General features: G+C 36.0%; 4 protein-coding genes across 6 annotated transcripts in view; 1 reads left to right on the top strand and 3 right to left on the bottom strand.

The window, feature by feature from the left end:
* LOC105348300 (S phase cyclin A-associated protein in the endoplasmic reticulum) overlaps positions 1 to 9,820 on the bottom strand; it is a 57,824-nt gene extending 48,004 nt beyond the window's left edge. The window contains exon 1 of one of the 3 annotated variants that reach the window (XM_066088946.1): positions 9,800 to 9,820. The gene's annotated coding sequence lies outside the window, so the exon portion shown is untranslated. The remainder of the gene's footprint in view (positions 1 to 9,799) is intronic. The other 2 variants (XM_066088947.1, XM_066088945.1) reach the window with 2 other exon arrangements.
* The window catches only part of LOC105348302 (heat shock factor 2-binding protein), a 34,953-nt gene that overhangs the window by 4,670 nt on the left and 12,661 nt on the right, over positions 1 to 17,622 (top strand). The window contains exons 2-9 of the mRNA XM_034470065.2: positions 10,795 to 10,914; positions 11,397 to 11,535; positions 13,633 to 13,736; positions 14,576 to 14,725; positions 14,941 to 15,073; positions 15,340 to 15,463; positions 15,830 to 15,933; positions 16,015 to 16,115. Coding sequence (XP_034325956.2) covers positions 11,403 to 11,535; positions 13,633 to 13,736; positions 14,576 to 14,725; positions 14,941 to 15,073; positions 15,340 to 15,463; positions 15,830 to 15,933; positions 16,015 to 16,115 — 849 coding nt within the window. The 5' untranslated portion in view covers positions 10,795 to 10,914; positions 11,397 to 11,402. The remainder of the gene's footprint in view (positions 1 to 10,794; positions 10,915 to 11,396; positions 11,536 to 13,632; positions 13,737 to 14,575; positions 14,726 to 14,940; positions 15,074 to 15,339; positions 15,464 to 15,829; positions 15,934 to 16,014; positions 16,116 to 17,622) is intronic.
* LOC117685337 (uncharacterized) lies at positions 3,315 to 5,826 on the bottom strand. Its single transcript, XM_066089239.1, has one exon. The coding sequence runs from the start codon at positions 5,615 to 5,617 to the stop codon at positions 4,874 to 4,876; it is 744 nt and encodes a 247-aa protein (XP_065945311.1). The 5' UTR covers positions 5,618 to 5,826; the 3' UTR covers positions 3,315 to 4,873.
* LOC136276647 (uncharacterized) lies at positions 5,878 to 7,526 on the bottom strand. Its single transcript, XM_066089240.1, has one exon. The coding sequence runs from the start codon at positions 6,620 to 6,622 to the stop codon at positions 6,101 to 6,103; it is 522 nt and encodes a 173-aa protein (XP_065945312.1). The 5' UTR covers positions 6,623 to 7,526; the 3' UTR covers positions 5,878 to 6,100.

Genomic DNA, 17,622 nt, shown 5'->3' with positions numbered 1-17,622 from the left:
ATTTGTAAATTATGTGCCTGCAATGAAATTGGGGATGAATTTCACTACTTCTTCAAATGTACTGATGTATACATATATTATAGCTCTCTTGGTTCAATTATATCTGTTAACCATTCATCATGCCTGTACCAATGATTTTCATCTATTGTATATATGTATTGTAGTTTGTATACATACTGTACATAAGCATTTTCTCTACACTGTAAATTCAGTTCTGAGAATAAAGTTCGTTGTCATTGTTACTGAATGGTTCTAATAGAGAAAGAAAGGGTTAATTAAAACGTGTTAACTATCTGAATTAAATAGTGTCTGTTGAAGTACCTGCTAATTAATTGCTTTACACAATTATTTATTTTACCAATATTCCATCAAAGCGTTGGGATGTTGACTATAAATGGGGAAAATTTTTGAAGACCTGAACTATACATCCTCGTATTAAGACAGCTTAAAGCGAGTGGTTCTTGTGGTATTTTAAATCTGCTAATGAGTTCAAAGCATGGGTCTACATTTTTACAACATGCATATTATGACATCATAGAACTGTTTTCTGTTGAACATTTAAACATACTGGTGCATACTATTGATGACTATGACCAGTCCCAATATTTAAAAAAAAAACTCCAAAAAAATATATAAGAAATTAACCAGAATAAAGTGAACGGATGCATAAAATTTAATTGCTATCAACCCCCCTTGTCCAATGTGACAGAAACAGGTGTACACAATCTGTCAATCAGTGCATGATTTCTTGTATGTTTATGAACAAAATCAAGGTAAATGTAAGGTGGGGGGGGGGGGTATGTGTAGGTGGGTGTTAGTCCCCAACTTACACACTTTCCCATCGTTGTGTATACACACACATTGATAATTAATTAACACACCTGTTACGTTCACACCTTTTGTATATATGTCTGGTACCCAGGATATTGACAGTTACATAACAAGGTTACTTGTAGCACACAGACCTCTACACACATCTTTGGATTTATTGGACTTTTCATAAACTTGAACTTATTTTTTAGATGGTCAATATTTGATACAAACGATTTAAATTAAAACTCGAATTAATGTCTTTGAATGAAATATAGAATATATAACATTGTTGTGAAATTTAGAAACGAATGATACAATGAAAGTAATCATAAAGTATTATACATGTAATGTATATACATATAATCCTATATAGAAAATATAGTTGATTTTAAATAATATACATTAGGATTTTTTAAAATTTACTGTGTTCTATTTGTTACAGTTTAAATAAAGTGATAGCATGAAACATTCATAAGAAAGGACGTTAGCCATGTGGAAATTATGAATTTTCATTTATCCGTAATCTCCACATGTTTCCAGCTCTAGCCACGTGGAGGCCTCCTTGTTGTAGAGCCATAATTTCAGTAAAATTTGTAAAAAAAAAATTAAAAAAAAAAATGCCAAAACAAAAAGCCAAATTGAATTGAATACATAAATCAAATCATTATGCCTCATTCATTTACTATGAAAAATATAAGAAATATTTGGAAATGAAGCTTTTGAATATTGAATGTAAATTCAAATGAAAATTTTTTATCTTGAAACTGATGAAAAAAAAAAGCAGACACCAAAAATTAAAATAACTTTCTGATTTATTTATCTTATAATATCTGCATATGAAAAGGTGTAGAACTCCTAGCCACAAATTTTGTAGAATAAAGTAAATATGGATTGGGCAAATATAGCCTATGCATATTAACTCCTTGCAAAATTATATACATGTATATGTATAATATGCATATATCTATATAGCTGAATACTTGTGCAATTTATGAAAAACTGAAGTAAAAACAGTAGAGCTACATATAACATTTAATGAGTATCTAAATTATAATATTGTGATCTAGTTATATACTTATGTAATTAATTAATAATATATTAAGTATATTATTAAGCATCATATATTACATGTTACTTATATAAAGGATCTTAAACCCTTGTGCCACACCTTATCAAATGCCTTTGAAATATCCCAAAATATCCCAAAATATAAACCACATCTCTACATTTGTCGCTATTTGACATTATGATGTTATTGTAACATTCAACCAAAACAGTTTATTCTCTGATTCCTAATTAGGTGACCTAAGATATATAGGTCAATAGTAATATATAAGGTTGCTGAAGCAATCTTTATTCTTAAAGTTTTTTGTAATATGTGCTTGTTTTCATTTATATCCAAGGGCTAATTAATTCTATTCTTAATTGACATATGTTACATAATTTACTGGGTCTTTTAAATAGGGAATACTAGGTCTCATTAAATATATATTCTTGGAGATATATGGTCCACAATGGTCTATAAGTGTCAAGAATAATAAACTGCATGACCAAGAACATCTTGATTACCAGTTTCAAAATCAGAATTTATTATCAAATATAGGGAGGTCCAAGGCCATTGTTGTTGACATTCAGTATTCAATTCTCTTTGGAAAGTTTAATTGAATATGAGAATATACAAAAGATAGAAAACTTAATAGTTCTTCAAGCTAGTCAAACAATACATCTGTACATACATGTACATTCTCAAATTCAATAAATTAAAGTTGTATGGGACACCTGTCTATATTAATGTGGATAAAAGTAAAAATGATAAAATAAAAACATCACTGAAAGAATTAATTGCTGTAAAAAACATTTATTGATAAAAACTTGCAGACATGGGTAATCTGAACCACACTGGCAGGACATTAAAATACCAAATGTTATTTTTTGTATAATCATTTAATAACTTATTCGTAAGATTGATTTGAACATAATTTAGTATACACACACCCCCTTTCCACCCTCTCCCCTATTATTTTTTCTCTCTCTCTCCCCCCTCTCACCTCCCTGTTATTTAAGTACACACGCACTTTCTCCCCCACTCTCTTCACAATCTCTTATGTACACAATAGTCCTTAGCTCTCTCTCTTCCCTCACCCATCTCAATGAAGTATACACACACACACTATCTCTCTCTCATCTCTCTCTCTCATTTAATTTCAACTTCCTTCATCAAATATATTCAATAGTATTGAATAACAGGCATGGCATATGTATTCATGTATATCCTCTCCTAGTATAATAGGTCAAGTTACTTTAATGTTATAAGAATATAGTATAATATACATATCTAGCTTAATCAGGTACTTAACTTAAGTATATATATTATTAGTGAATTGTAGAGGTATAACAATTTACAAAAATCTAATTTATAATATTCTGATACACGTACATTACATTAAAAGTAGTTTGAGTGTTATCAATGAACTGAATTTGTATAAGTACATGGGTTTTCCATAAATACAATAAGACATTGTATAGTTTTAGATTGTAAAGACCAGAAATAGGAATAGTTGTGTAATTCTCCTTAGAAAAACATCTAAAACCATATTAGGAAAAACTGTGCTTTGAAGCAATAATTATATATAATGATGTTGTCCTATCACTTTTAATATTCATCAATTCTTAATTTCTTCTCATTTGACAAGTTAATTTTTGAAAGCTTTATAACAATTTATCATTTGATGTCTGATTAAATAATAAGACTTGTTTTGCTTGTGGTTCCCTCATTATTGAATAATCTTTCCTAATTACATAATAATTGGTTAAAGGGTCTTTAAAGTGTGGTTCTTGATTTATCAACATGGTAATTAAAAAAATTGAAGTTATATCTCTTTTTTTGATTCATAATGTAATTTAATTATTCTTTTCTGTGACAGCCACCCCACCACCAATTGAAGAGCTTCATAATTAGGTATTTCTGGCAAGTTGCATAATATTGTTTGTTTTGGCAAGTAGCAATACAGGTAACATACCTGTCAACACTCTAATAAGGCTTTTATCTCTAATTTGAATGCCAAGCATGGTGCTTTTGATCTACTCTGAAGCCAATTTGGAGGGTTAATAAATGGAGATTGTCTGTGGAATAGAATTCAGTCTTCTTTGACAGCTCGATTGAGTAGTTGCTCTGCATTGCGATATTTTTCATAACTGTATTTAACCTCTCTGGTGCTAAAGTAAAATTTTGTGCCAAGTTTAGAAGTTTTGTATTGAATATCTTTGATTGTGCTATTAATAAACATGCCTTCACTTTCAGCCCCAGTTGTCATTGCCGGTCACTCCCAGGCTAAGTATTTTTCGCAGTATTTATTTCATACTAATGTTGATGTTCTCTCTTTTTCAGGGTTTCAGATTCCACAGATGTTTGAGAAGATACAACATACCATACCAGACTACAAGGTGGTGGTTCTTCATGTAGGTGCCAACGACCTGTCCAATGGTTCCACCGTTCCGGCTATGCTCCAGATGTACCAGGACCTGACAGGCAGGATTTGGGAGATCAACCCCAGGGCCCACATTCTTCTCTCTGGTGTCCTCCCTCGAGCTGAGAACCGTTTCCCTGGGGCAACAAATCACCACCAGTTCCTTGATGTAGTGAACCACAAGGCGCACCACCTTAACCGTACATTGGCCAGGATCTCCAGCACCAAACCTCAACTCCATTACGTGGGTCATCCATCCTTTATGAGACGAGGAAAGATCCAACGCCACCTTCTGAGCCGCGATGGACTGCACCTGAGTCGGCATGGTACGAAGACTGTAGTTCAGGACATCGAGGATGCCCTTCATCACTTGCTCTCCTATCTCACTTCCTCTAATTCTCTCGTTCCTTCGCCATCTTCCTCCCCTGTTTCTTGTTCTCAGCCAGCCTCTGCTTCCTCTCATCCATCTTCTATTACTTTACCTCTTTCACCATACAGGACTGCCCTTCTTACGCCAACCTTGAAGAGAACCAGTACCATAGAGACTTGTGATGGTGAAGAATGGCCAACTCTTCCATCTCCTTTGATGACTGCTACTCAACAGAGTTCCACTTTGCCTGTGTCATCTGCTGTCCCTGTCTGTCGCTCTCCTGTCTCATCTTCTCCATCGTCTGTCTCTGCCTGTCCCTCTCCTGTCTCATCTTCTCCATCTTCTGTCTCAGCCTCCTCTGTCTCTGCCTGTCACTCTCTTGTCTCATCTTCTCCATCTTCTGTCTCAGCCTCCTCTGTCTCAGCCTCCTCTGTCTCTGCCTGTCCCTCTCCTGTGTCTTCTCCTCCATCGTCTGTCTCAGCCTCCTCTGTCTCTGCCTGTCCCTCTCCTGTGTCTTCTCCTCCATCATCTGTCTCTGCCTCCTCTGTCTCTGCCTGTCCCTCTCCTGTCTCATCTTCTCCATCCTCTGTCTCTGCCTCCTCTGTCTCCGCCTGTCACTCTCCTGTCTCATCCTCTGCCTCCTCTGTGCCTGCCTGTCACTCTCCTGTCTCATCTTCTGCATCCTCTGTCTCTGCCTCTTCTGTCTCCTCCTGTCACTCTCCTGTCTCATCCTCTGCCTCCTCTGTGCCTGCCTGTCACTCTCCTGTCTCATCCTCTGCCTCGGCCTCCTCTGTGCCTGCCTGTCACTCTCCTGTCTCATCCTCTGCCTCCTCTGTGCCTGCCTGTCACTCTCCTGTCTCATCTTCTGCCTCCTCTGTGCCTGCCTGTCACTCTCCTGTCTCATCTTCTGCATCCTCTGTCTCTGTCTCCTCTGTGTCTGCCTGTTGCTCTCCTGCCTCCTTGTCATCTCCTAGTAAATTTTCTTCGGCATCCTCCTGTTCCCCAATTCATTTTAAAGGGGCAAACCATATTCTTTCTAATTTCTATCCTTGTCTTCTGACCTATCAAAATCTCACTTTTCAAAGTTCTGAACATTTGTATCAGTATCTAAAGGCTGTGGAGCATTCTGATTTTTATTTGGCAGATCTCATTCGGGCAGCTCCAACAGCCTTACAAAGTAAATTACTCTCCAAGCGTGTCAAAACCACTTCTAGTTGGTTCTCAATCAAACAAAAAATAATGCTTCAAGTTTTGGCCATAAAATACAAACAGTGTGCTAAGTTTCGAAATTACCTTCTTAGCACAAAGTCTAGGATGCTGATACACAATGTAGCAGACTTATTCTGGGGCAGTGGTTGGAATGGTAAGGGTCAAAACATTCAAGGGAAGCTCATAATGCAATTTCGATCAAATGTGATGAATCCAACCAGTGCAACAAAAACCACTTCTGTTACATTCTGTAAAACATCTTCTCCTCCTGCACCTCCTCAGCTATCCAAACCAAATGTACCATCTCCCTCTTCTTCTCCTCCTCCTCAGCTCTCTGAACCTGCTGCACTCTGTTCACCATCTCCCTCTTCTTCTCCTCCTCGTCAGCTCTCTGAACCTGCTGCACTCTGTTCACCATCTCCCTCTTCTTCTCCTCCTCCTCAGCTCTCTGAACCTGCTGCACTCTGTTCACCATCTCCCTCTTCTTCTCCTCCTCATCAGCTCTCTGAACCTGCTGCAAAATGTACAACATCTCCTTCTTCTTCTCCTCCTCATCAGCTCTCTGAACCTGCTGCAAAATGTACATCATCTCCTTCTTCTTCTTCTCCTCCTCATCAGCTCTCAGAACCTGCTGCACTCTGTTCACCATCTCCCTCTTCTTCTCCTCCTCGTCAGCTCTCTGAACCTGCGGCACTCTGTTCAACATCTCCCTCTTCTTCTCCTCCTCATCAGCTCTCTGAACCTGCTGCACAATGTACAACATCTCCTTCTTCTTCTCCTCCTAATCAGCTCTCTGAACCTACTGCAAAATGTACATCATCTCCTTCTTCTTCTCCTCCTCATCAGCTCTCTGAACCTGCTGCACAATGTACATCATCTCCTCCTTCTCCTCCTCAGCCCTCTGAACCCACTGCACTCTGTTCACCATTTCCTTCTTCTCCTCCTCCTCCTCAGACTAACCAGAACTTAAAAGAGCGCGTCGCATTATTAGGTCATAGCTTCATAAAACATTTGGAAGACAGTATTTTAGAAGGTTCATTTCATTTAAACTTGCCAAATCATTTTGTCCACTTTTTTAGCGAGAAGCAGGGAACTACATGTTCTCTTCACAGTGAAATTCTAGGTAGAGTTAATGACTTTAGGCCTACAAAAGTTTTTCTACAAATAGGGGAAAATGACATAAATTTAAATTCAGCAAACGTTTCGGAAGTGGTGTCAGGAATACAAAACATTTTAGAAGTTCTCTTAGAAATAAAATCTGTTGAAATTATATATATTGGAAGTCTTTTTCAGCGACTAGATACTATTCAACCACCGATGTTCAACTCGTTAGTGGATAAAATAAATCTTCGGCTACGAAAATGTTATTCAAATTCAACAAACATTATTTTTTGGAATTTAAGGGGATTGGTCAAACCCAAAAAGCACATTTGGTTAAATGATGGAATTCATCTAAATAAAGAAGCAACTAGAACTTATTTATTACAAATTCGCTTGGCTGTCAATTGTAAAAAGCCCCGAAATTCAAAATAAATTCCTTCCTCTGGCCTGTACTTTTCATTTTTAAATTAAATGACCATGCTTTTAAATAATTACATCTGAAACAGCATTATTATGGTATGGTCACATGCTACTGTAAATTTTACTTTAACAATCATTCAACAAAGTGAAGAATGAGTTAAGAAAATAATTTTAGGTTGCTTTGGACTTTTTTTTACATACACCTATTAACAAAAAACAATAAATTCAAAATTATGGCTCTACAACAAGGAGGCCTCCCCGTGGCTAGAGCTGGAAACATATAGAAATTATTCGACATGTAAATAATTTCTATATGGCTAACGTCCTTGATTACCAACCTGCGACCAATTAACGCGCAAATCATTACTGACAAAAAACACATCTATTGTACCCTGGTAGGGAAGTAACAGGGCCAAATGCAGTTGTTCAAATTTGCCTTCATTTTTAATCCTTAAATCAGCATAAGAGCAAAATTATCATAATTGAAAATGTTATAAGAATATTTAATATAATTTAATATTTTCATGTATAATATTTCATCAAACTCAAAATCTACCAAATGAATTCAAATGCTCTTTAAAAACCCTTTATTATGTGAAAGTTGTTGACTATCTTTGTAGCGCAGTGGGTATAACTACAGTCTACTAACCGGCCCTTTTATATGGTGGATATCATATTCTTTTAATAAATTTTTGATAATATACCTTCTATTCTTACCCAAAATGATGTCACAATTTAACATTATGTAGCCATATGGTTAGTCGTGGAATGATGAAGGTTAAAATAGTACATATTTAATAAAATGCTGAAGGGAATTTAAACTCTCTGATAAAAATGCATAAAATTCTGCTTTTGTCAGCAACGTCCAAGAATAAATGTAAGAGGACAATTTGTTTGGGATGATGATTCAAATAATTAGAGATGTTTTATTAATTAAACGAACGAATGGGCTGTGGAATCATTTTAAACCTTTGTAGATAATTAGTAGTTATATTGCGAATGTTGATTGGTGCAAATAATTAATTGCCTACTTGATATATTTAACATTTGTTTAAATAAGGGTTTATTTATGAAAACTTTTATGGGAAGATCAAAGTTGCATAATGTAACATAATACATCTGAAGCATCATGGATCTTCATTCATTATGAAATATATGCAAGACCTATTAGCCTAATCACTAAAAGTGCTTTTACATGTTCATCATGCGCGGATCTAGAGGAGGGGGGGGGGGTCGGGGGGGGGGGGGGGTCCCGACCCCCCCTGGAAAATGAAAATTTATTAAATTTACATAGTAAAATTATCGCGAAAATATGCCTCGGACCCCCCCCCCCCCCTGGCAAACACAATTATCCTTCGGACCCCCCCTGGAAAAAATGTCTGGATCCGCGCATGTTCATGATGTTGTACACAACTAATTAACGTATACATTATTAATAATATATCATTTGAAATTAACATACCTATATGTATAAGATCCTATAAGTTGGCTTTGATCCATATTCTTATGACGATCATAAAACTTGGTAAAACAATGCAATGAACAAGAAAAAGTCCTTCCAATTTTCTCGGAAAAAACTTTAGCCAAGAGTTATCTCTCCTTGATATCTACGAGAATTATTTTTTTCGATTTTATGTTGACAAATTGGTATAAATCCATATTTTTATTATTAAGATTGTTTATCTAGTTGATTAAAATAACATTTCAAAGACAATGGTTTAAATTAAGGGCATAGATACAAGGAGGGCATGCATATTTTCTCGGCAGGCGTATTTTCTCGGCAGGCGTACGAAATCTACGTACGACCTGTCCTGTCATTTGCATTTTTTAATGATTTTGTGTTAATTTCTAGCTATAAACTCAGATTTTTTACATCATGATTATCAGTTTAGCTGGTTGAATTGAAATACCGAAGAAAAAATTAAAATAATCTATTTGAAAAACGGCAGGCGTATGGTTTTCTCTCGGCGGGCGTCGGAGACGCCTGCCACGAGTTATCCCTCTTTACATACCAACACGGATTTATGCGAGTTCTTAGACGACAAACGAGTTTAAAGCCAAGCTTGTATTTGCATGATGACTGATATAGTTACCTAAGGTAAAATATAAAAGAATTTCTTTCAAAAGCCCATTAGATAAGCGGCAGGCGTGCTAATTTTCTCGGCGGGCGTACGAAATCCATGTACGAGTTAACAAGTCGTCAGGTAAATTGCATATTTTTATTAATTTTGATCTAAATAATCATCAGAAAAAATTTTTTTTTGTGCCAGGTCCTTTAATTTAGTTTAGAGAACCTAAATATAGAAGAAATTGTCCATTTAATTCATTCTGTAAACGGCAGGCGTGCGGTTTTCTCTCGGCAGGCGTGTTTTCCTCGGCAGGCGTCGGCAGGCGTGTTTTAGTATGACCCTTATCGCGATGCAAAATATTTATGCGGAACTCCTCGCGTCTGTTTGAATTTCTGGACCGCAGTGAATGCAGTGCATGCAAATAAAAAAAAAATATTTACAAAGCATGCTAGAAGCATGTAAACTATTTCCATATCTTTACTAAGAAAACATTCATACTGCTCTACAAAAGAATTATCGATTTAAAGTTAAACAAGACCGGATATATGCCTATACATATCATTCGGAGTGCCTCAGTTAATGGAAGTACTTTTTTGTGGGAAATTTAAAATGGAAAAGTTTTCAGATGACATTCAGAAGACTTTGGTCAGTTTCACGTATAAGTTAATTATTAACATTAATAACGATATTTTAGCGTTAAATGCAATGGGATTTCAATGGAAGTTTTATAAGCATGTAGTTACTTGATAGCTCATTAGCCTTTTTCAAATACATGTTATATGTATAGTCTGTCTATAGTCTGTCCCAAGCTTCCATCAATTTTTGATGATTTTTTAATAAAAAATACACATACCTGTGAAAGAAGTGCAATTGAAATCGATGAAAGGGAAAATTTCCAAGATAACTTCATTCACACATTATAATTTTTCCCTCGTAAAAAAATCACAAGAACGAAATAGATTTCCTACGGAGATTTATAATGGGGAATGTTGACATCTTTTCTCCATTCGGAAATTACTCGGAATATCTCGCACAATTTTTCAACGTTAACATCTGAGCTTCATTGTGGCTGATGCAATGCAAAATCCCCGTAGACTTTCTAATTTTAGCCGTGTATTGAAACCTGACAAGCTAGAGGGGGCGTTTTAAAAGTAAAATCTTGGGATTTTTTTAAGACTAATGAATGAACATCGTCTGAATCAAGAGGTATTCATAAATATCGAATGATTTTTTAAAGAAAATATGCGTCAAAAATATCTTGGGAGAGACTATAGAGTGTAAGCCAGTCATAAAACGTTTAATGCCACATGTTCATTTTCAACAAGATCATTTTCAATGATTTCAGAATAATTTTATCATCGATGTGAAAAAGAAAAATGAATATTTGCCAGAAGACGAGGAAAGGTCCAAAGAAGGAAAACGTGTTGAAGATGCAACCAATTCTAAAACCGAGGCAAAGAGTTCGGTAAACTCAGAGCACAGGTGCATCTTATCCGCTCTGCTCTCAATGACATGTAACGTTACATGTATATTAATATATGCATGAGGAGAGCGGATTAGATGCTCCTGTGCCTCCGAGGTTTAGTGACAGAAGCCTTACAGTATACCATACCCCAACAAGTGGCGGGAATTGTGCCATCCGTCAGTCGATCAGTGCTATTTTTTTTTAATTTCGTCGATGTCTAACAGTACTTGTACATGTAACTCCCTTTAAACAGCCGCAGAGAATTTCTGGAAGCTTTGTAGGCAATGTAAGGAAACAATATAATGTAGATTTGTGTATTTGGAAAATTAATATATCAAACAACTTGCTTTTGTATATAAATATGTCTCTGATCTACAGGCAAAACGATTAAAAACTTAATCAATGTACTGATAAATATTTGTTCAAATTAGTTGCCTTGCTAAATTATAGACTGAATTCTTGTTTGTTTATTATTTATTAAGGAATTGATGTCGGTGAGTCAAAGTGATTTGTGTTGGCTTGTCGCCGACATTAGAAATCAGCTGAGGAAGAATTCCCCCAAACCAAAAGTGTCCCCCAGCACCGGTCCCCAGGCACGTGTAACTGAAACCCTGAGGGAGGGTGAGCCACACTGCTGGGTGTCTTGGTTTAGCCCAGTCACACCTCACCGGATAGCGCAACCGGACGTCCGACGGATGGCTGCATTTTTTTTAATCCGTTCGCATGCGTTTAATTCTTGTCTTTTCTTGTTCGGAAAATGCGTTCATGTTCTAGATGTGAGGTCCAGCAAACCCCGCTTGACTCGGCAAAGGAATTTGAGAATCCATAAAACTTATGACCAACTTTAAACCGAAAGGCTATGATGTGCACTTAATTAATGTACGGTATTGCTATGCGAATGATGCGTATTGAACGTATGCAGAGCCCAATACGTATTTTATAATCAACATGAACCGCTTCCGTTGATGTTCGTTGATCAATTTGTCCGATTTAGAAACGGACAACGCCGACCGTATACAGGATGAACCGGACTGATCCGAAGTGAACGGTACAACGGCCGGTCAAAATCCGTTGTGTCGACTTTCTCGTGACCGAAACGAAGAGGTCCGTTAAGGCCTTGTCACACCAAGCTGCGCCCCCTCGGCGTGTTCACGGCGTTGTAAAATTCACGGAATCGCCGTAAGATCGCAAGGAAAATCAGAAAAAATGTACAGTTTTATTTGAAAATTTTACAAGTGGAGATGTCACGGCGTCCTGACGGCGACCGAGGCGTTCTTACGGAGCTCCCACGGCGTGTAACTGCGTTTCCACGGAGTTCTACTTGGCGATAAACTGCGCTCTCGCTGAGTCTCCGCCGAGCGCTCACGACATGCTAGGAGTTTTTACCGCGCGTCCACGGCGTGCTCTGCGCGCTGACTGCGTGCACAAGACGTTCTTTACTTCTTGGTAGGTTAATATTAATTTGTACAGTTATATGGGAAACAAATAAGAATTTACAACTACTAAATAAATGACTAAAAAAATGTTTTGATTTTATGAAAAGGTACATTGTAATTGAAACATAACTACTTCTAACCAATTGGTGAAGGACTAGGACAAAACTCTAAGTAGTCAGGTTTACAAAAAAGATCCGTTATTAGTTGTAAGAAAACATAGAAAAGATATGAAAACATCAGAACCAAATGGCATGAATTCCATCTACGTCCATTGATAGATCTTGGAATATTAGCAAATGCTACTTTTAAAATTTAACATAGTCATCTACATCCAGTTTGATAATTATTACATCGCTTGCTATTGTACAACAGCCATTGTTCGATTTTTCGTGGTCTTGATGACAACGCACTGGAAACGCCGTTGGAGTGCGGTATAAACACAGAAGAAACGTTACGAGAGCGCTCTTTGGGGTCGCTGTGTATACGCAGCCAAATGAAAAACAACTTGTTCAAACGCTGTGGATGCGCAATAAGAGCGCGATAGAGATGCAGTGAGATCCCAAATGACACCGTGCAAGCGCAATTGACTTACCACTGCGTATACACTGCGGTTAGCTGCGTTTCTTGAGCGCGCCGACGGAGCTCTCGTTGCGCTGTTGGAGATCTTATGTCGCTGTCACGGCGACCTCACTACGCTTCTACGGCGTGTTTATCAGAACGCAGAGCCACGGCGCGTACTTTGTGCAAGTTCAAAGTGCGCGCCGTCGCATGGCGTTCTAAAATGTTCAAGGCGATCCCACCACGACTTACGAAGATGCCGTTGCGTTGTTACGGCGCTGTAGGAGACTCTAATGCGTTTACCATGGCGTTTTACATTATTTAAGGACGCAGCGGGATCGCCGTGAGGATGCAGCTCCAGTGTGACAGAGGTTTTAGTGGCCGTTGCTTGCATGGGACCGCGATTTGACGCCGTATTTATCGGTCGTTAGACATCTGTTAGCGCTATCCGGTAAGGTTTGACTATTACATAAAAAATTAACCTTTACAATTTAAAGTACATATATTATATACATTATACAAATATTGTGACATATATGCTGTATCATAAATTTATAGTAATATATACACGTATTACACATAAAATAAAATTTGAAATTTATGCACAATTGTTCCATTAATCATGCACTCAATAAATAAAATTTAGCAACTGTTCGGTGGTTGTGTTTTTTAAATCAAACGTTCGATCATTAAGAACTGCTGATTTTATTTCATTGACCTTTAGAATTGAAGCAGACCAGACAACAGATACAGAATGACCTAGCAGAAATCTCGTATCTAAGGACGCGATGTGAGACAGCTGTAACCGAGTGTCAACAGGAGAAGCAGGTCAGAGAGAGAGAGAGAGAGAGCTATCATATTATCGCACTGCATTCAATTTAAAAATCTAGATTGTTATTTGTGTAATACTATCGTATAAAACGCAATCAAACTAGAACATCAAATTGCATAGAATGCATGCACATAATTCTGCCACAAATGTAGATTAGATGGTGTTCTTCAAAGTTTCGTTTTCAAATCGAGTCCCTCATTAAAGATATCCTATTTAATTACGCATATGGATGAATCTATATTTGTTGCATTAAACACTGACCTTCCGTATATTTTTTTTACTAATAGGTTGTAAGATTCTAACAACATTTTAAAGAAATTATTGTGTAAAATGGCAAAATATATGTTTTCTGCATTTTATTTTAAGAAAAAAATCTTGTTACGATCGCAACTTTTCAGGTCAAATGGCAGAACACGAAAAACACCCATGTAAATAATTTAATGAATAATCATTACCGGATGTTGAAATTTAGATACAAAATGGAGCTGCTTTCCATCAATTTAAGTAATGGCTAGACAACCTTGAATGTTTCTTCATTAGTGTATTTTAAATCATATAGTGAATCATATGAAAAAAAAAAGCTTAGCACAGCCTAAAATCTCAACAGATAAAACAATTCCCATCATCTACATGTATATCAAGTTTGTCATAGACGCCTATAACAGATGCATTTGATTGGTTTATCTGCTTGCCTGGATGCGACCGAGAAGTTCTTCATTTCCTCAATTGTTCGAACGGCCTGAGAACCTTAGATTGATATTTACTACAACAATTTGCGCTTTTCAGGCCTTTTTTGTCTTACATTTTTGTGGACTCAATAGCTGTTTCGTTGTAGGAGAACATCCGGTTACGTCACGAGGTTGAGGTGCTGACTCAGCAGTTATCCCAACAGTCCGAGTATTGCTCCGGCCTGGGGGCCGCGTGTTGTACTCTATTGTGGCGCGTGTCCAGGAGCGAGGACACCATACAGTCCTTACTGATAGGGGTGACCAAGATTATCTATTTATAACCTTTGTCTGGTTCCTCTTCACTATTCCTGTACAAATCAATCGAAAAACACACAAGATCAAGACTTAAATGTATAGTCGCATTTAAATATTTAGCATTGTTCAAAAAAGGTTAAAAATAAAAGAAAAAGTATTGGCATGAAGTGCTTTTAATATTTAGATTAAAAATGGGGGAAAAAATTCACTGTTTCAGAGTAAGGTCGAGGAGTTCCTAACGTTAGTTTCGAACACACTGAACAGTTACGTCATCACCTACAAATCTGATTGGCCGGGAATGGACTCGGACGAGAGCCAGTTTGTTCACGCACTTTGTGGTGTCATCACCAGTAAGAGTTTGTGTATTAAATCTTGTTAATTACAACTGAGGTAGAAAACTCCAAGAACTTCATATTAATTTTATAAAAATGCAAGCGAATGCTGTTTGATTTCTTTTAATTAAAACAAAAGTTTATATCCTACATATCGTTAACTTTAAATACGACGCCAATAGTTATCTTTCGTTACTCTTACTGCCATTTCTTATATATCAGTCAATTATTTTATCAACCAATCAATCAATGTTAAAAAAATTAAACAAAAACCTTTTTGCCAGACATTGCTGCCTCTGCGTTTGGTCGTGATTTCCTGATAACCAACCCCCGGGGACGTCAACTAGTGGACACCTTCATCTACGTGCTAGAGGAGGCTCCCCACGTGAAAAGTGCACGACTCAAAAAGTAAGTGAAACAAAATAACAAAAAATTACTAGAAAATAACAGCTTAATAAGTTTTATTAAAAAGAAAGTGTTCGTCTCAAACAGTGAAGTGTAAAAAATTGAAACAAGCAAAAACTCAGCATCAGTCTCAGCAAAAATCTACCTTGCTTCATTCATCATTTAATTTTTAATATAAGAAAATTTAAGAAATTAAACTTACGATATTGTAAAGGGTATTGAGAAGTTCTGGTAAAACTAGTTTCATGAATGTGAAATTACGGATTAAACATACAATACTGACTACCGTTAATATTGTAGGGTTTTATGTTATGCGTAGGAATTTTTACACGTGAATGATTTATCAATTAAAATTAATTTTTCTCACAGCCTAATCCTGATGGCACTGTATAACCTGAGCATAAATCAGAATGGAATCAAGTACTTGTCTTCAAAGCGAGGAATCGTAAAACTTTTGGCCTGGCTGCTGCAAGGTATGTATAAAGGAAAACATACATGTAGTTGACATTATCCTTTCAGTTGATTAATTAATTAATTTTTGTGTCTTAACAAAGAGGAGGTAGCCACAGAGAACCAGGTGAATAGCCTGAGATTGGTCCAGTTCCTGATATCTGTAGAGAGCAACCTCAACCTCATTCACCAACTGTTAGAAGAGGTATGTAACTGTTTCTAAATATATACCTAGGCAAATATAGGAACTGTTAGAAGAGGTTAGTAACTGTATCTAAATATATACCTAGTCAAATATATGTACTGTTAGAAGAGGTTTGTAACTGTATCTAAATATATACCTAGTCAAATATATGTACTGTTAGAAGAGGTATGTAATTGTATCTAAATATATACCTAGGCAAATATATGAACTGTTAGAAGAGGTTAGTAACTGTATCTAAATATATACCTAGGCAAATATATGTACTGTTAGAAGAGGTTTGTAATTGTATCTAAATATATACCTAGGCAAATATATGAACTGTTAGAAGAGGTTTGTAACTGTTTCTAAATATATACCTAGGCAAATATATGAGCTGTTAGAAGAGGTTTGTAATTGTATCTAAATATATACCTAGGCAAATATATGAACTGTTAGAAGAGGTTATTAACTGTATCTAAATATATACCATGGCAAATACATGAACTGTTAGATGAGGTTTGTAATTGTATCTAAATATATACCTAGACAAATATAGGAACTGTTAGAAGAGGTTATTAACTGTATCTAAATATATACCATGGCAAATACATGAACTGTTAGATGAGGTTTGTAATTGTATCTAAATATATACCTAGGCAAATATAGGAATTGTTAGAAGAGGTTATTAACTGTATCTAAATATATACCATGGCAAATACATGAACTGTTAGATGAGGTTTGTAATTGTATCTAAATATATACCTAGGCAAATATATGAACTGTTAGAAGAAGTTATTAACTGTATCTAAATATATACCATGGCAAATACATGAACTGTTAGATGAGGTTTGTAATTGTATCTAAATATATACCTAGGCAAATATAGGAACTGTTAGAAGAGGTTAGTAACTGTTTCTAAATATATACCTAGGCAAATATATGAACTGTTAGAAGAAGTTATTAACTGTATCTAAATATATACCATGGCAAATATATGTACTGTTAGAAGAGGTATGTAATTGTATCTAAATATATACCTAGTCAAATATATGTACTGTTAGAAGAGGTTTGTAATTGTATCTAAATATATACTTAGGAAAATATATGAACTGTAAGAAAAGGTATGTAACTGTATCTAAATATATACCTAGGCAAATATATGAACTGTTAGAAGAGGTTTGTAATTGTATTTAAATATATACCTAGGCAAATATATGAGCTGTTAGAAGAGGTTTGTAATTGTATCTAAATATATACCTAGGCAAATATATGAACTGTTAGAAGAGGTTAGTAACTGTTTCTAAATATATACCTAAGCAAATATATGAGCTGTTAGAAGAGGTTAGTAACTGTATCTAAATATATACCTAGGCAAATATAGGAACTGTTAGAAGAGGTTTGTAATTGTATCTAAATATATACCTAGGCAAATATATGAACTGTTAGAAGAGGTTAGTAACTGTTTCTAAATATATACCTAGGCAAATATATGAGCTGTTAGAAGAGGTTAGTAATTGTATCTAAATAT

The sequence above is a fragment of the Magallana gigas genome, chromosome 6, assembly GCF_963853765.1.
Source record: "Magallana gigas chromosome 6, xbMagGiga1.1, whole genome shotgun sequence".
Taxonomy (NCBI): domain Eukaryota; kingdom Metazoa; phylum Mollusca; class Bivalvia; order Ostreida; family Ostreidae; genus Magallana; species Magallana gigas.
This window is presented reverse-complemented; position numbering and strand designations above follow the sequence as displayed.